The following is a 19,996-nucleotide window of genomic DNA, read 5'->3' on the forward strand; positions in this document are numbered from 1 at the left end:
TAATGTGTTTTCTGGGCCTCTTTCCTCTCCCTGTCTCCCATGTATTCACTTCATTTATACTCAAGGGCTCGTTATCTCCCAGCATTCTGCAGGCTTTTTATCTCCCAGGATCCTGCAGGCTTTTTATCTCCCAGCATCATGAGGAGAGAATCTGTACTACTTCACATATCCTGTTCTAGGTGATTCTCTAAGCTTCTTTAGAAACTAAAAGGTTTGGAGTTATAATGAATTATATCTGTTAATATACAATGCAAATGCCTTAGGATATAGAGCAGGAATTAATTTTAAAATGTTTGCACTCTCTAAAACCTCTTTCATCAAGCAACCTGTTTTCCAGACTAAAATACAATGTTTTAAGATACTATTTTTTTACAGTAAGATGACTGAAATGCTGGTTCAATGTTTTAGCCTATAAAGAAGAGGAATAACATAAAGTAGGGCAATTTTACGGCCTAATTAAACATTTCTAAAACATAACTTTTGATGACGGTAGTTCTGCCTATCCAAAACTATGCTCTGTCAGCTGTAGTTGAATAGTTGAGTTTAGTTTTGTATTGGTGTATGAAGTAAAAATCTCCATGAGAGTAACTTATGAGCAGAATGTGCCACTTGGAAATGTGTTGTTTAAATAGCTTCTCCTGTTAAGCCTGTGGTCTTATTAACTTGATTTTCTGCTTGCCTTTCAAGAGATTAAGTTTGACATCTGAAGAGTTAGTGTTAACTACTGTCCTAGAGATTGATTAATGTTCACAAAGCCCTTTGGACATTCTTGGCAGTTCCTCAGTTTGTTATGGCGATGATCTTGGATAAATACACTAACAAGCACTAAGGTTCAATGTTTCCTGAGCAGCTTGCACCCTGCCACATCACTGTTTTCCTTTTCTGTGAGTAGCAATTACTCACTTTGGTCTGTGTTAAAAGAGTATGCTTCAGCAGTTTTATTTTTATTCTGTCAGTCTGACTTTGGGACTCTAGCCCAGATCGTTAAAAACATAATTTACAGATTAAGACAATTTGTAAGGAGAGAAAATAATTTAGGTGGTTGCGGTTAGATAACTAAGGTGCAGTTTTCATGATGAGTTCATGACCTTTGCCTCACCAAGTCTAACTGGGTTCCAAGAGAGATTGTATTCACAAGGAGTGGGAAGATTGGTGTTTCCCCCACAGACCACTATGTTGTTGCTGCTGTGCTTACCACTGCTGGTTGCCCATGGCAGACCAAGAATGGAATAGCAAGTGGGCTGTAGACATGCTAGGGGGTGTTCCCAGCCTGGGGTGTATTGCACAAGATTTTACCACTGACCAGTTTCTTCTTGCTCACATTTTACTTTCACAAAGTGGGGGGAAAAGATGTTATTTGGTAGTTTGGTTCATGTATGTATAAATATGCATCTTTTAAAGGAGATACACAGTTTGTAGAGATGCAGAAGGGGAGGGAGGAGAGGTGTAAGAGCTAAGGTGGGTTGTTCTATGTGGAGCTGTAGTAGTGGTGGTACTACACATATTTTCGAAAAAGTCGGGGACAGCTAGTAGGTGTGTATATCCCGGTTCTTGAGCAAGCATTGTAGTTTCAGCATAGCTCAGAACCAGATCTGACGTGAAAAATGAGTTGCCATTTGCTCTACAATGTGTGATACAGTGAATTCCCTCACCTTAATCACAGACAATCTTTTTTTTTCTTTTATTATTGCTATTGGTGTCCTTTCCCTCTTTGACTCAGTCTGTTACTTTGTTTGGCATATTATCTGGAATTGATTCAAAGCAAGTGGTTGAATTTAGAGTGCTTTTGTTCTATTTCATTTTCCGTAATGGCAGAGGAGCTGGGTGAGTTTAGCTCACTTTCTAGGTAGCTGGAAGTTTGTCCTCACAGCTTTCACACTTTGGAAGCTGGCCTGACTGCTTAGGCAGAGGTATCAGGCAGCCAGCGTGTCTCATACCACACCATGGGGGCACTGAAGGTAGCCTAACAGCCTGTCACAGAAGTGCACCAAAGGAGGCATCTCATATACAGACACCCTTTGTGTGAGTACAGAGGGTTTGTGCCAGGTCTGCATGGGTAATTCAGTTGTAGCCTTTTTTTTTTCTAATAGAAGAATGCCTTGGTACCAGGAAAAAGATTATTTTCCTCCCCGACTTGACTGTTGGTTTGTTGACTTCTCCATCTGCTCATTCGGGTTTTTTTCCCTTGCAGTTGTCCTGATGTTGCTTACTTGTAAGATCAAATATCCCCAAAAATATGTTCTTTCCACTAGTTGTCTTACACAAAAGTGTAACCACATAGTTTCTTTCTGATTTTAATGCATAGGTCTGTGTGAGGGAGCAGGGAATGGAAGCTGCTTAGGTAGCAAGGGGGGACCTAAAACAATCTGTAGATTTCCCAGGTTACTGTTTGCAGTGTTTTTCCTGCAGGTTTTTGCAGACTTCTTTAAGTTTTGCTTACAGATGGAGGCTTAGCCAGCCTACTTAAAGCAGAGTTAATTTTAAGTGACCATTCCTCTCTTGTGAACCGAAACAGCATGGTCTGTATTTCAAATAATAACCAGAGTATATTCTTGGTGAAGTATCTCACAGAAGGTCTTTGGAGAGGCATGAGTTATAACCTGTAATGCAGTCTATGTAACTTTCTAATAAAGAAAATGAGTAATTAGAAGTAAGTGTGTGCTTTTTAGCAAAAATCCCTTCAGGAGGAGAAGCAATAAGCTGGTGCTCTAGAAGAGTCAAAGGGAAAAGACAACAATTCTGTCATGAAAGGCAGTTTCTCACTGTACTGATCCCACTTCTGACAGCTGTTTACCCAAATCTTCGTTCGTGAAGCCGAGCCATGATTTTGAGAGGGACATCAAGGAGATGCACAAGCAAAGACAGAACAAGTGTCCACTTCCGCACCCAAAACCTTCTGACCCCAGCCCTCAGAGTTCTGTGTCTGAGGTGCTGCAACAGTTATTAGAACATGTGCCAGAATATAGCATTTAGCAATAAACTTTGCCAATAGGTATTGTAGGGCTAGAAAGAGTGGTTACACAGTGTGACTGCCTTTATGCTAGCCTTTATAAACACCTACCTCCCCCGTTGCTACTCTCATTCTTCCTGATATGACTGGAGATACGGTTAAGCCTAGTTTCTCTGAGAGCATAGGAGAGAAAGGATGCAACAGGTGAAGGAACAGAGTATCAACATGCAGCAGATGTGATAAGATGCTTCCATTGATAGGTCTGAGCTTAACTGGCCTTCTGTCAGTGACGCTACCTATTTCTGTTGGACTTCAAGCAGACAGTCTGTTGGCTTAGAAATTGTCAAAAATGCTTCTTTATATGATGGTTTGGTTCAGGTTTTTTAAGCTTTCACATAGCCATCATTGCTTTGTGTGCTTTGCAAGATGTCAGGAACCTGATAGGAACCTGACAGAGCAGCAGCATTATCTTTTGTAAGAAGGTTTTGCATAGTATGTTTATTTGTTAAACAGTTGTCTGTAGATTTTGCTTTATATGTGTACTTCCTTCTTGTTCTATATGTTTACTAGAAGTGACCATAAAGACTTCATAGTCCCTAAGCAAATTTATCGCATTAATCAATTAACATTCTGATGATCTTAAAGGTCTTTTCCAACCTAGATGAATCTATGATTCTATATTGTTATTCAGGGATACTGTAAATATGCCAGAGCATAATTGCAGATCTATGCATGCCGATCTATGTCTTTTTTCCCCCAAAAGCCTTTTTTTTTGTATGATGAATACAAGCACTTGTTTTTTCATACCATTTCCACTCTCAAGGATTTTTCTCCTAGAAGTGCGTGACTAATTTGTATGAAGTGCTCCCTCACCTCTGAAGACAATACTCCAATTTATCCATCAGGTTTTAAAACTACATTTTCTTGTTGTTATTGATCACTGCTTTTTTAATACTGGGAGTAGTGAAGGAATGAAGAGGGAAGCAGAGTACTTTCCTGTTGCCCAACAGTGTGCTGTGACAGATTGTAGAGACAGTTCAGATTTATTTATAACTGGCACCTGTTTTGTCAGAAATAGAAATAGGCTGCTTTTGAAAGAGGTGGGGTACCCTTATCAGCACGATGCTGACTCTTTGTAATCTTTGTCATTTCCTTGTTGCATATAAAAGCCTTTTTGGGAACTCTCCTCTTTGCACTTTGGCTTTCTGTTTGCTTTTCCAAACCATAGTGTTCAGTCTTCAGGTCTGTTCTAAGCAGGAGAGGTGCAGTGAGGTCTCTCTATTTACTGAGAGTTGCAAAAGGAGTTATCTTTACAAAGTCAGCCTGCCTGTGTGGACACCCCTGTATTCTTTGTTTTCTTTCAGTTCACCATCAGCTCTGAATTGGCAAGGTGAATCTGCCAGGATATTGTTCTTCAGCTGTCTCCTTATTGCCACCTCTGAACTGCTGGATCTGTTGGTAGTGATAAGTGTGGGGTTTTATTGTCTTGTGCTGCAATAGTCAGGGTTCTTCTTCCAGCACTTTTATTTGGGACAATGAGAGAGGTGAATTTTTAAATAGCAGCTTCTTCATTTAATGATATTTTGGGGAGAGGAGATATGTTTCTAGCACAGCAGCAGTCATCTTCAAAATGAATCTGGGTGAGTTACTGAAGAGGTTGGGGCTCCATATGCCATGAACATCCTAGTCCTGAAACTTCATGGAATCCTTGTTTCTCATTGCATAGTAGAATTTATTCTCAGCCTTGAGAAAGCTTGCAGACTGTAGGAAGCCTTTTATATGTGCTTTTTTTTCCAGTTTCCCTCTATAGCTTCTTTATAAGTCTCATAGGTTCAGAGACATGGTGCCTTATGCTCTTATGAAGAGTTTGAGTTGGTAGTTTTTGCTGCACGTTTAACAATTTCATATTGTTTCTTTTCCAACTTAATATGTGATCAGGTAAGGGAAGACGTTGAATGTCTCTTGTAGGTCTGTGTTGCTAGGTAATTTTGGCGGCTTTTGTTCTAATACCAGTGGAGTGTTCTAAAGACAACTTTTCCCTAGGAAAGAAAATTACATGATTGGCATCAGTATTACTACTTCGTTATTGCACTGACATTGCTGGTGACCTTCCTTGCCTTAAATTACATTTTCCCTATCACGTGTGCCAGAAAGGTAGCCAGAGGTTCAAATTATTGCCAGCAGACTACCACAATCAGCAGTATAGATAACTTGGCAATCACTGTAGTTCTGCAGTATTAGGTGTACTTTTTCCTATATGTTCTATGTGTTACTGAGAGAATTTTTGATTGTGTATAAAAATGGTCATGGCAGTAGTTATTTTTACTGTATTGCATCTTCAGGGAGAAGCATAAATTACAGTGCTTCTTCTCCTGAGAGCTAGTGAGAATTAGTTGCTCTTTGGTTCTTCTGTTACTGGCAAATAATAATCCCAGAGGAGGCTGTGCCAAGTGGAGATGATATTTCCAAGGTCCATATTGCACCTTTCATTTGTGGATCTTGCTGCACTTCGGAAAGTGCAGTGGATCTTTCCACCCGCCTCCTCTCTGATCAAATATTATCATCTCCATTCTGTGAAACTGGGGAAAACAACTGAGGGGATAAATGACTCACCAGAATTAAGCAGCAGCTCAGGAAAAGAAAGCACAGATCTCTCTGAAAATTCGATCCCATGGCTCCCAGGTACCTTTCAGACAGGGAGATATATTTTTGAACCCCTCTCTCCCTGGAACTTTGCAAACCAGTTTCCCAGGGTTCTGCATCACTGCATCCCTCATCTCAGAATCGTGCTGATGCTATTTCAGGATGCTTTTCTTGATGAGTTTCAGGGTGCACAAGATCTATTAATACCAACCCCAGCACAGAGGCTGACTCCTCACCACAGGTGTCTTGTCTGCCTCTAGGTTTGACAGCATTATTGCCAGGTGACCGTGTTTATATGGCTGACTGAATAATGTGATTGATTTAGGCTGCCTGCCTGTTTTTGAAATATTTGAGAATACGCAGCAACCTTATCACTTTTATTTATTATCTACTTACTCAGATCTATTCAACTTCTTCTTTGTAGACCAATTGTACATCTGACATCTGTGAATGAGATGTCTCATTTGTGATTAGCAAATTATCTTTCATATACCTTCCCAATGTCATGGGTCCAACCTTCAAATTTACAGAAGAATGACCCTTGAAGTCACCTCAGCTTGATCCCCCATAGGATCATGCATGGATTTTGAAAATAATGGTTTGGGTGGTTCCTAATTTCAAACATTCCCTTCATGATAGATACGGCTTTCATACCAGTACAACCTTTTTCGTTTCTTGAATTCAAGAACTTCACAACAGAGGTCAGAATGCCCATATACCATTTTAAAGAAGTGATGGGGATGAGTAGTATCAACACAGCAGTTTAGCAGGATCAGAAGGAAAGCAGAGTTTTCTTAGGATCAAGGGCAGTACCTTGCTTAAAGAGGTGTATTACTGTGTCTCTGCCTGCTCTTTTACTTTTGGGGGAAGGGAGAGCTTATCTCTGTGTTACTCCCATGTATTCCATAAAACAAATTCTAAGATAAAAAAATCATTTTTTTTCCCCCTCCTTTTAGTGGAAACTAATTATAGATATCTACACGTAGTCTACATTTAACGTGGGGGTAAAATGTCGTGAGTCCTTCCAGCTGTTAGCCAGTTTCTGTTGAACTAGTGGCCTTTTGTTCTTACTGATTTGGACAGTGAGGTGACACAGCAGCCTGCTCTCTGGTCTGGCACACTGGTCCTTTCCTGGACTTTGTCCTGCATGTAGAAATCCCTGTTGTCCTATTCAGTTCACCACAGCAACTTTGAAGTTTAAATCTCTGCTGTACTTCAAGCCAAACACTTAGTGAAACATCACCACATAATCTGTGCCCTTTCAAGACAGGCTTATGCAGATATGCAAATACCTGACTGTTCTTGACACAGCTAAAAGAAATTCAACCCTGATGATGTTCTGTCTCATGGGAAAAGGTGTTGAGAGATAGGCTAAAAAATGAAGGTACAACTCTTTTCTTCTTTCTCAATTGATTTACTTTTCCTTGTTGTTTTCTACTAATCCACAGCGGAACAAGGTAACATGTCATATCTGTTTACTTCTCAAATAGTCTGGGGCATTTGAATGTCTTGTTGTAATTTAGGAAACAACTGACAGACAGAATTGTGTTGGGTGGACTAAAAGTATACACTGAAGGAACCATATAAAATCCCAGGTAGAAATTAGCTTTTTTTTTTTTTTGCCAGTGCAATTTAGAATGAGGAATGAACTAAATTTCTTCCTCTAAGTTCCAGCTATAGATCAGCTAGAAGCTGGAAGGACTACTTGTATCCTGAAAGGTGGCATATTGATCTACAGCTTAAAGAATTGTACCAAGAAAGGAAAATCAACAAGATCTTCACCTGATTTATGTAGGCCAGGCATCTGTGACTTGCCTTTCGAAGGTGATCTCACAGAGGCGTAATTAAAACTTGATGATGAATAATCATGATGATTTGTGTCCCCACATTGCAGCCATGTGTATGTTTTTATGTGGTTATAAATTTGGTTAGTCCCTGAGAAAAAGAAGGTTAGAGAGTGCTGGACTTAAGGGCCAGAATTTTGCACACAGCTCTTATGCAGAAGGTCTCCAAATATTTCTAAGGCTGGACCTCTGTTTCAGTTTAGAACTAGTCAAATTGCAAGTTAGTGAAAAAATAAATTCAAGTACTTTTTAATTAGTAAATTGAACAGCCTCTAAATTTACTCACTCTGTAGAGAGAGGCAGTCCTCTGATATTAAGGATATTAAAGCCTCTGACTTGGGGCTGGAGAGAGTGGACCAAGACAGCAGTTTGTAACTCAGTCTTACTCTGGTCTCAACACCATACCAGTAACACAGTACCGCCTTTTCCTTCATCCTCATCTCACCTGTCAAAAGGAAAAGGAAAGTATTGGGGCAAGGGTTATCTTTCATTAGATATTTTAACACTCCGAGCAGAACATAGATGTGACCAGAGCTGAAACCTGAAGATTTTACATTGAATTGTATTACTTTGTATTATTTTAGATGGAATTTTCATAGCATACAAAAAACTACCATGGAAGTAGACCATGGATTTTCTGCTTTGCTATCCGGATGAGAGAGAATTTTGAAGGAGCTGTTTATCATTTGGTTTTGAATTATTCCTAGGATTTGTTTTTTACTTTAAGACATTGATCCTGCTTTTTAACAGGCCTAACTTTCTCCGTTTATATCAATAACAGTGATTTCTGCTCTTCCATTTTGAGACTGAAAACCATAAAACACAGTATTGTTGCCTACTTATAAAAAAAAGGTGGGGGGAGTTGGCATCTCTGATTCTGCATGCAGAACAGTCAACACAGTAGATACAGTTTGAGGCTGATTATCATAAGAAGCATGAGTTAGAACCAATGATCAATTTTCTGAGAATCCCTAGCCTTTGCATTAATTTTGATTTATTGATTTTTATGGGCAGGAGCAGTGAGAAACTCAGGCTTTGAGGAGGATCAGAAAGGCCAGTGCGTGTCGAGGGTTATTGCCTTGTTTCGTGCTGTGATTTATACAGTGAAGGTACTGGCTGCATCTTCTGCTTGGTGTTATTTTATTTCTTCTCATCATTATAGTATTTCATGACTTAAAGACAAGTGCCCTCTGAGAATCTGTTCTGTTGTGTCTCTGACATTTTTACAAGCTGAAGGTCTGATTATTGGAAGTGCTGAGCCCTTGGAGCTCCAGTGGAGTGAATGGAAGCTGAAGGTGCTCTGAAAAACATGCTTGAGGCATTTTATTCTTTAAAAGCGATTGAGTGGTTCCTCTTAAATGTAGGTCTCTGCTTTGACTAATTCCCCCTTGACTGCAAATCCTTTGAAGTAAATGGAGTTTACTTGATTACAATGAAACCTGTGCTCCAGATTTAATTCCTGTCCTTGCCACATAGCTGAAGAATTGATTAGTAAATCTGACGTTAAAATTAAGATTCAAATTTGCAATTAAGCTTCCAAGTTTTGCTTTATAATTTTAATACGGAATGCTAGGAAAGATCAGACAGCATTTTTCTTTGAGGGTTCAGGTGATTCTAAGCACAATTCATGTTCCTATGGCAGAATTGCTGGTGCAGTAGAGGTAACTAAACACACTGAAAGGGCAGTTTTGTGTCTAGAGGAGGTACCAGGACCAAGTGTCTGCAGCTGGTGCAGGGAGTCAGCCTGCCTGAGCTATTCCCATTCTCTTGAAAAGAGTCTCTAATTCTCCAGTTCCACTGGGAGAAAGCAGATTCAACCTCAGGAAAGAGTGATTTATCCCAGTGCTTGATAATTCTGCTGTTCTTGCAAAGGAGGAAGTTGCCTAAGCAGTGGCTGTTTGATCCTGAAGTAAGGGAAGATGATGTTGTTCAGGCATGTGAGTGACTTCTACCAAGTTCAAAGGAGCACTCATGCAGAGGTGAAAGCTGAAGCTGAGAGATTTGGGGACTAGGTATGTGAAGAAAGGCTTAATCAATTTTACTTTTTTTGTTATCTTTTTAAGAACATAAATAGGTAACCTACTCAGGTGGCCCTGCAAGTCATAGCAGAGTTTAAAGATTCTTTTCAGTTCTTAGCTAAAGCCACTTCTGTTCCCAGGTTGCTCATATGTGCCCGGAGGCCAGCGTTTCTTTAGTCCTCAGTTTTTGAAAATTTATTCTTTGCTTCAGGAGACTCACAGCACACTCTTGCTTTTCCATTTCGTGATCCTCACTACAGTATTCTTTTATTTTTTTTTTTCCTCAAAGCCAGTATTTGATTAAAGGAAGTTTGCGTGTTGTTTTTTGGTTTTGGTTTTTTCCTTTTTGTTATTTCTGTCTCAGATAAGGGACAGATTATAGAAGATTCGCTGCTTTTGTTTCCAGTTATTTTCAAAGAACAAGTTTAATCAGTTACATTCTCATCTTTATGTCTGTCTAGATTTCTCTGGTTACCTCTGTGATATATTCATTAGTATGGTACATCATCTGCTATGCCAGGAGAGCTTCATATTTCAGTGTGTACATTGATCTAATACTATTTTGTGAGTGATAGGATCTGGTGTTTGGTTTTCATCAGGCAAGATGGACCATACTGTTAGTAGTGGCAGAAGTTGTTTTGATGAGGAGATTTCTACTTTTTCCCTTTGTCCCTCTATCCTGGACTGAGCAGCAAAACTTGGCACAAACAAAAAACATTGAGAGACTACTCAGGCAAACAGGTAGTTGCTTCCTCTTGTTCGTGCTGTTGGTGTCTTACAGACAGGGTCTATACTGTGTTTTGTTGTCTTTAAGACTGTAGATCAAGGCTGGCTTTTCACGATGATGTTTTGACATCCCTTACTCTAAGAACTGGGATTTCACTCAGTTATGCTGTTTTTTTAAATTTTGTGGCTGATTGTATTTTATGTTTATTTTTTGAAGCTCCTGCATGTACATGTCTTATTCCACGCCCCCTTGTTTTTCTGTTTTTAGCCAGTGAGACCTGCAACGATTTCCATCCCATGTTCTTCACCCATGACAGATCGTTTGAGGAGTTCTTCTGTATCTGCATTCAGCTCTTGAACAAGACATGGAAGGAAATGAGGGCAACTTCAGAGGACTTTAACAAGGCAAGAAAAAGAGTGGGGTGGGAATAACTGGGTAGAATGATGAAACAAGACCATATATTTTTCCCTAGAGGCACAGGGATTTACTAATTCCCATTCTGCTGAACGCTGTGGAGTTTTATCTGTTCGGATTCTTTGCATATCAGAATGCCAGCATTTAGAAAGTGGTGGGTAGGGAATGGGAGACATAAGGGAAGTTCATAGAACCTTTTCAGTCATATTGCACTGCAGACTATGAGACTACAATCCTGGCTTGAGGGGAAATTCTGCCTTTTTATGTTAGCAATATTATGCTGAAGTGCTGCAGCCTCCAAGGTTGTAAATAATGCAGAGAGAGTACTGCAGTGATAATTCTGTGCATCCCTTTCATTTCATGTGAGCACTAACAGGATAAAATATTCAAGAGTGGACACAATCATGACAGACTGCTGTGCAGTTTAGCCTGCTAAAACAAACCAAAAAACCCCAAACAACCAAACCCAAATAAATCAAATAAAAATCCAACCAAAATGCTCCTCAGTATCTCACCCTTTTTGTGGTAAGAATTTTGGAAGCTTCAGCCAATCTCCTCACCCTCAAAAAACCCATAAAGAGCAGGTCTGTCTTAATGGTCCTTAGACATCCTATTTTAACTGTCATGAGGCCGAACAGTATCTCTGACATTTTGTAAGAATGACAAACTCGTGCTTTTGTGGCCAACTGGCATCCTTATCTTTGTTGGGATCCTCTGACTGGATCTTCAGCTTCTCCCTGGGAGATGCTGGTTGTAGAACTATTGGTTGAGAATGAAAAGTGAGACTGATTCTCTGTGTCAGCACGTGCCATAGAAGCGCCTTGAAGTCACCAGATTCAAATGTTATGTGAAAGCCAGTAAGAATGATCATGCCTAACTTCTAATTGGAACTGTCTGTTATTGAAGTGGTCTCAATGTCCATTTTCTTCTGCAGAGTGAAGGTGAATTCTTAAGTCATGGTGAGGAATAACCTTTGCTGAGTTCTTTCAGACAAGTTAGTTGGCAGCAGTACCAGGGCCCTGGCTAAAGAGAGAAAGGAGGTCCAAAGTGCATTCTGTTGTAGCTAGATGACCTAGAGGCTTGTTCTTGCATGGAATTTCTGAGACACTTCTCTTATCTAGTGATCTAGGAACACAGAAGGAGCAATAGCAAGATAATTCACTGAACAATGTAGGATTGTTGAAATCAAGAGCTTAAAAAAGCAACTCTTAAAAGACTACTTCATAATATGTAATTGTTTTAAATAAATGTATTAACAACTGCATGTTACTTACAGGCCTTCTGTCTGTAAACATGTAGACAAGTTGAAGGACTTGTCTACATAATTTCCCACAACTTGAGTTGAAATATTATTAGTAATTCTAGGGGATTCAGAAAAAGAATGATTTAATTTCTGATAACAGCCCAGACCACCCTAAAAAGAAAACAAAGAAATTTACTTTGCTGTGTTAGGCATTGTTGTGGAGATTCATGGGAGATAAGGTAGTTTTTTTCTCTGATCTGACTAATTTGCTATTTGTGTTTTCTGTTACTGAAAAATTCTGCAACTTCACCCATCAGTTCTTTCGAGTTCAGCAAGATTGGCAGTAGGTCTTACTGCATGTGTCATTGAAGACACAGGAAACTCTGTGGGGCAAATCTGAAACATTTGCCACTGGGCTATTAGGATTTGTGTCTGGTGGTGGCACGATGGTGCATGGTCCTGGTCCCAGGATCTCTGCCTGCAGAAATCACTCTTGATTTTGTAACTGTTTTCATAAAGGGGAGGAAATGCTAAACTATTGAGACTCTCATTTCTAACAGTTCTGTAATTATTTTCTGTTTATCTAAATCCTTTCTTAGAGTCATAAGGAGATTTTTGCGCTCTTACCCACTTCAAATGACATGTGGTGGGGATGTGCATTACTCAGCTGATAAACGTCTAAAGGGATCTGTGAGTGAAGCAAACAGCGTTGTTTTGTGGGCTTGTGAAGCACTTCAGGGTTTATATAGTGGTTATATAGTGGTACCCAAGGTTTACCCATCTGCTTGGTAGGTGACGGCTGCCAGTGCCAATGGCTTTACCAAACTTAACACCACCATTTTTAATCCTTACCTGACAAGAGGCATTGGTGATCACTGCTCGCTAGTATCCTATCTGCATCTTTCCTGTGTGCTAAGAGTACCTGTTTCTAGGCAGACACTTTTGAAAACTTGGCAACCAAGGGCCATGTGGACCTGGGGAGCATTCAGCCCATACTTTCAGAAGTGAATGGGAAGAAACAGACCTCCCAAGATGCAGTAGCTTAGTTGCTGTGTGTAGGGATAGGTACAGTTTTGGAAGTATTTGTAACAGAAAGCTAGAACTGGTCTTGCTTAGGAAGACTACAAAATGCCTTCTCAAATATGTTAGGTTTTTTTTTCCCCTTCCTTCTACATTTCAGAGAAAGTCGCAGGGAGAAGCTATGAGCAAGCTCTCTCTCTCCCTGGTATGCACAGAGATAACGTGTTTGCGACATGTACAAGGCCTCCTTGGGCCAGAGAGGGTAGGGCAGGAGAGAGAGAAGATAGAAAAAGCCTTGGAGGAGGCAGAGCCTTGCCTTTTTTTCCCTGAGGGCCTGGTGTGCAGCATCATTAAGAAATGGTCCTTGCATCTGAAATGGACCTTTTTTTTTTAATCCTTCCACTGCCTTGGCATTCTTGGGAAGAATACCTGCGTATGTTTTACCTTACACTGTGAAAAAAAAAATCTTCTGTCTTCTCCATGTGTTACTATTTTTCAGTTTCAATAACTTGATTGTCATGGTAATGTGTAAAACACCACTTTGTTATGGTTTACTACCCACCTGGCTGATGGGATCGTTCGTTTTATTCCTTCCTCCTTCCCTTCCTCCCCCAAAACCTGCAAAACAAATTTGGACACTGAGTATATTGGATGGTAAGTCTTGAGACCTGGAGATTCTGCCAAAAATTTAGACCACTTCCTTTGATCTTTAATCATACTTGAAGAAAAAGGACTTTTAGCTTAGTTTTAAACTTTTGATTAATCGCAATTGCTGGTATGTTAAGGGTCTGTAGGAGGTCTGTGTGCACATACAGAGATTTATTTCCTCCTCTCTTGCATTGGGGAATGACAGGCACTAAAAGAGGTGAGGTGATTGAATGTTTCCCCTCAGGTTTTAGTGCCTGTTCTCAAGGGTTTTTTAAACTACATATTAAGACTTTCTTTTGATGACAAAATGGCATACTGTGCCATCATGGTTCTTCAATTCATGTTGTGGAGATTTCATATAGATTTGTTCATTTATAAAGTTTCAAAAATAATTAAACCAGGACTTTGCTCATAGTTGGAAGAATTTTATGGTGTTTTAGTGAAACATTTATGGTCTCATGCTTTGTTCAATTTTTATTGTAACAGACACATTTTGTGAGCTCTTGCATTAGAAAAACTCCTTTGATCCCTTGTGGTGATAGTATGATAACTGTCAGACCTAAAATCTTTATTGCAGTCTCTCTATATACTAGTAGATGTCTGAATAGAATAATTTAGACAGGCAACTAAGCTTATATTATGCTTTTGTAACATTTTAAGACATACATAATTCATGTCTTGTGAGTTTCCTAGAGAAATTAAGATGCAGTTGTGTAGAGAGACATGCAAGTGGCAACAATTCCATTTGAAACCTTTTTGTTTTTATATGAGCCTACAGATGATCAAAGGACACTTTATAAGTTCTGTCCTCCACAGTCATTTGTGAGCAGAGAGCATGGTTTATGACTTTGAAAATATAATCTAGTCTCCAAGCTTTACATAATTCTATATGTTTTATTGCAGCAGAAGAAAGCGTTGTGTATTGATTTTTGGAGTCAGTGCTGACTGTAAGAAAGCTGGACTGAGTTATCTCTCACTCCAGCATCTAGAAACCTTCATCACCATGCCCATTTAAATAGGTGCCCATCAGTCAGTTTTCCCTTACGCAGGGACCACCTATGCTCTGCTCAGGGTAATCAGGCTCTGCTGCCACACAGACTAAGAAGTACTTAAATTGATTCAGGGTTTATCGTTTATTTTTAATATGATAATAGGTGGAATTCAAAGTACCTGCCCCACAGTAAAATTCCCCCCTGGGGCCAAATGAAAGCATACTCCCAAAGAAAAATTTTTTATTGATCCCCACTAGTTGTTCTTAAATAAATGCACCTGTGTTGCCCTAATGAGGATTTTAATTGAGATCACTATCTTTTTAGTGATCTTGTTGTAAAATACACATATTGCTTCTTGGCGTACAAGGAGACAGCAAGTAGGACATTATGTAGGGGACAAGATTATCCTCTTACTTATGGTTTCCAGAGGTTTCAGTTGGCTGCTTTTTGTACCTTTGAAGTTCACATACTAATAGGAGGAAGGGTGAGCAAATGTGTTATTTTAATTGCAGGACCAGCCATAGCTTGTCTTATTAGACCTGAAGAACAGTATGAACAATTTGCTAATTCTGTACCTAGTGTAGTGCCATCTTAAAAAAGCACATTAAGAATAAAAATAACTGCTCCCAGCCCCAGCGTGGAAGGAAAAACACAAAATTTTTTTACTCACCTGGGAAAGTGTTGAAGCTGCGTTGTAGAAAATGGGCACAATGTGGCTGCTTTTATTAGTATATTAGCGTAGTTTTAGGTTTTTAGATGGCCAAAAATGACTACTCAAATTATCATTTCAGCGTGGCTAAAGTTAAGTATGAGATGCCAAAACTGAAAACCATTGAAAGTACTGTGGTGTACGACACTTGAAATCAGAATCTGCCGTATTCACTAAAACTACAGTTTTAAGGAATAGGAAAGTGGGATGAGGTTGGCTAACGCATTTTTCTCATTACTGGGCGATCTAGTTTATTTGCCCTCTGGACATGTGTTTGAGATCATCATGGTATAAAACATGAGCTTTTAAATGTTTTATGAAAATTTATTTTGTAATAAGAATATATTTTTAATAATAAGAATATAATATATATAAAATATATAAGAATATAATAATAATAATAAATATTTTGTAATAAGAAAAACATTCTCAGAAAACTCAAAACCCTCTGGTTTCAGCATTCAGCTAGCATTCATTTCACAGTGGCAGACCTGGGTATCCTAAGGAACTGCCCCTGTGGTATCTGGCTGTTTCAGTGACACACCAAGCTGCATCACTGGATCCCCCTGCACCAGTGGGGTCTGCTCAGCAAGATGATAATTCCACTGACAGGTATACACATAATAAACTGCCTGTGTGGTAATCAGAAGAGTAGACATTGCTCACAGCAGCAACAGATGCAAACAATAAATGCCCTACGTGAGTCCTGTAATTAAATAGCAAGGCAAACACTGAGGCATTTGATAACCACAAAAGATGTTTATGGCTCATGCTCAGACCCTGCAAATATTTTTCGTTGCTCGCTGACAAGATAACAGAAAAGGTAACCAAGCATAACATAAAAATGAAAAATACTATTTCCTTTCTCAGTGGCAGTTTTGAAATGCCATTCCACAGGTTTCTCGCAACTTCTCTAGTGTTGTCACGCTTTTGGCAGCTGTAGGATGAATGATTGTGTAAGGCTAGGTTCAGAATATGACTAAATGTTCAAGGGCAAGCTCTTAAGAAGCATACTTGTCTGAGTTGTGAAACACACGTTTGTGTGAAAATGTGTTGTGGGCCAACACCACCATTAGATAATGTGTTATCCCATGAGGAAACAAAGGTCTAGAGGGTCATTTTGAGAGGGTCAGAGCAGCAATGTGGCAGAGGAGATGTCACTAGCTTTGCTGGGTCCTCTGCAAATTAGGGAGACATCAGGAGCAGACTGTGTACAGATCCTGACCGAAATGCCCCCCTGGCTGCAATTTCGTTGTTCTAATGCTAGTCCCTGCCACAGCAGCTCTGTGCCTGACCTGGAAGTGGCAGGGTTTTGCCGCACTCCTGGAGCAGCAGCAGGTCCCCAGCACGCTCAAGTTATCCCCTCTAGTGGCACTAACAATATCCTGCACTTTTCTCCTCTTGCAAGCTTGACCAAGCTTTGACAAATCACATTTTACAGTAAGGAGGGAAAGGCACCCACATTTGAAGTACCTTGGCAGTGAAGCAGCTACAGGGTCAAAATCAGAACCAGGATATCTGGCCACTTGCTCCAGCCTCCTTCATCACCCTGCCACAGCTGCAGCAGCAGCTCCAGCCCCAGACCGGTTCTTTCTCTGTGCCCCTCTTTCCACACACTGCACTGCACAGGGATGCTTGGAGAAGGATGGCAAGTAATAGCTTCAGGAATGGGAAGAAACCATTACCTCAAACAGGAGAAAAATTAATACAGACAAACTTGAAAGTAAAATCCTTTGGTCAGTCTGTAAATCTGTCTGTCACCTCCTTTTCAATTCGATGGAAGAAGGAAAAGGGATGGTAAATACCCTCTTCACGGATACCCTCCAAAGCATTATTGTTTTCTTATGGGTCTGAAGTATATGAATTTACCTTCTTTTGGGAGAAGCTTTGGAAAGCTGTTCTATTTGTATTTTACTAGTGGGAAATGCCAGGCTAGTGGAATGATTGCACCTCTCTGTTAGCTTTATTGCACCTTCCCTTGAGAATGCTTTGTTTGTATCAGTCAGGGATACTGCAAATAAATTATTCTCACACAGAATGAATTCAGTATTCCCCAGGCTGGGGCAGATTAGCACAAATTAAATCCCAAATTTTCACACCTGAGGCCAATAGCACTTTATTAGCTTTTATGGGAAACAGAAAATTGCTATAAATATATTGTATCATTAATTGTGTAATGCATGAATTTATTAAAAAATTATAGCAATTAACATTTTGCAAGTCTACTGCATAGCTTACACAGAAAATGAGACTTTTTAATTGAAGAAAAAAAGCTCCCTTCAAATACAGTAGAAATCCTTTAGAAGAGCAAAATTGGGGTGCAAAAAGATTGTTAGGTCTATTCCATTAGCAGACCCTTCCTTACGAATGGTCTGTTTTAAGCAGTGCAGTTTAATGTGATGTAGGAAGAACCTGTTTAAGACTTTTCCCTGGCATTTGGTCAGTGTTTCCTCTATGCTTTTTGTGGCCTAGATACTCCAAATGTGTGCCTTCATTGGCTGCTCATTTCAGAATGGTTCTGTTTAGTCTTCTCTGTCTCTGTGCATTTATCTACATCTGTCAGGTCTCCAAATGTGTCCCATTGCATTTGTCAAAGACACTTTATTACTCGTCTGTTGCTCCTGGCTGCAGGAACCTGAGAAGGGGTGTTTAAGATGCTAAAAATGCGGCTTTCCTCTTACTGAGGCATCAGTCTGTAAAAATCAGATTAAAGTATTCATACTCCAAAGGCTGGGACTGTCAAGCTCAAAGGGACTGAACAAGAGTATTGCATTTTTAAATCTAGTTTGTTGTTTCCCTTTGAAAATTTTTCGGTCTGAACTAGCATTGTCAAGAATGCAAACGCATTTTAAAAAATTAATTTGTGAAATGTAAGTTGCTAGGCTGCTTAATGAAGCAGTAAGGAGCCACACTTGCCCTTTTTCTGCACTCTGTAGCTTATGAACTATTTTTTCAAGTTGAAAGACTTTTTTCATTTAAAACATATCTTTACTATTTTCTGTCTTTGCCACAAGGCTTTGAAAGTCTTTAGAAATAGGGTCATATGTAGTTATAGCTGAACGATCCTTCTTCAGTGATCACATATGCAATGATTTCATGGAGGGCATAGTCTTAAAAGGAAAAGCATTTTAAATCTTGAATTCTGTCCTTTCTGTCCATTTATATGCCAGGATGGGTATGCTAACAAATAGAAGGATTCTTCAGGCCAAAAGCAAGGAAGAAATGTCTCAACAAAACATCTGCTATTTAAAAAAAAAGAAAGAAAAAAAGGAAAAGAGCATTTTAGTGTAATCCATTCCTTGGCCAGCAGCTTGTCTTATCCTTTCCTCAGTGATAAAAGTCGCTGTTCATGTGAAATCTCTTATTTGTGGAAAACTTAGCCACCATTGGCAGAGTGGATTTTATCCCCCAGGTTTCTAGTGAACTGTGTGTGTTACTGTAGAACACATACGGGTCTATGTAACACCCTGGAGATGGCAATTTTTAAAACTGCTGGTACTTCGTATTTTCAAAGCTCTCTTCATTTTCATCTCTGTGGGTGCTGATCAAACCAATAAACTTCTCAGCCTTCAAAAAGATGATTGAGTGGAAAGCCTGGTATCCAGAGGAGAAACGTTGAGTGTGGGTTATCCATGCTAACCGCTTTTTTTCTACTCCATAGAAACCTTTTGCACTGGAAAAAAAAGTGCCTCACTTCCATGTAGAGTGTGTTAGCTGCCGAGGGAAATGATACAACCTAACTGCAATTGTCACCAAAACAGCATATTTTGTGACATTGCCCCTGTCATTCCTGTCTAAAAGTGTGGATAATAATGAGATCCCAGGAACCATGCTTGTCTCTGTATTTTTATTTCTTCTTTCTAGGATATGTTTTTGTAGTACACTTAAATCAGAAGTGCATGGCATATGGCTTTTTGCTGCATGAATTGCTGGTGATGTGAATGTCAGTGGGCATATAATACCAGATTTTCATTTTGTGAATTACAATGCATGGAATTCAGCCTGAGAGCTCCCCAGACTATAGACCTTATTATAGGCAAATAAAAAAGGGAGGGAAGGGGGGAGAGGTGATATCTCGGAGATTTTGTTTCAATTGAAATGAGGTTATCGTGGTGAATGATACAGCTGACAATGAGATTTTTATAGCCTCTCTTGGAGTAGCAGAAAAGCTTGTATTATTGTTGGTTGGCGTTAAGTAATTGTAATCTAAATAGCACAGTGGTTGAAAAGAGCAGCAGAAATCTTTCATACATGTCTCATAAGCAAAACCGGGGTGCTTTGTTGCCTTTGTCTCATCTGTCCTTATACAAATGTCCTTCATTGTTTGCAGTTTACATCTCATGTATTGTCTTGATTGAATACGTCAGTCACCATTAAAAAGGCATTTGCCAGTCAGTCACTGCTGCTGCTTGTCTCTATTTTTAGCACATGAGGTAACTGCCCAGCATTTGACAAGCTGATCCTGCTACCCGATGCACCAGTGTAAATTAAAGTTGGCTGTGATAGAGGCATATGGGAGGGGAGGGCTGCTGGGAGCCGGCATGAAAGGAAAGGACGGTGCGTGGGTGCAGATGGGCTCTTCTCTCCTTTACCCACACCAGCTATTTCAAGCCATGTCTACACCATGCACATGGGGCCAACAGAGATGGCTCTCTGTAGGTTACCTAGGGCACCAACATTGGGGAACCTATAGCACAGTTAGTTTGAAAAGCTTTCTTAGGTGATCACAGGCTAAACTGGGCCTTGGTTTGCTAATGTGAGCTGTCTTCAAGTTCCCAGACACTGGAT

At 39.7% G+C, this 19,996-nt stretch overlaps 1 protein-coding gene across 2 annotated transcripts in view; it reads left to right on the forward strand.

Annotated features, from left to right (window-relative positions):
• ELMO1 (engulfment and cell motility 1) overlaps positions 1-19,996 on the forward strand; it is a 316,630-nt gene that overhangs the window by 200,150 nt on the left and 96,484 nt on the right. For both annotated transcript variants that reach the window (XM_051768541.1, XM_051768542.1), the window contains one exon: positions 10,450-10,586. In XM_051768541.1, coding sequence (XP_051624501.1) covers positions 10,450-10,586 — 137 coding nt within the window. The remainder of the gene's footprint in view (positions 1-10,449; positions 10,587-19,996) is intronic.

The sequence above is a fragment of the Manacus candei genome, unplaced genomic scaffold (assembly GCF_025592945.1).
Source record: "Manacus candei isolate 608988 ecotype Guabito, Panama unplaced genomic scaffold, ASM2559294v1 h1tg000095l, whole genome shotgun sequence".
In the NCBI taxonomy this organism is placed as follows: Eukaryota; Metazoa; Chordata; class Aves; order Passeriformes; family Pipridae; genus Manacus; species Manacus candei.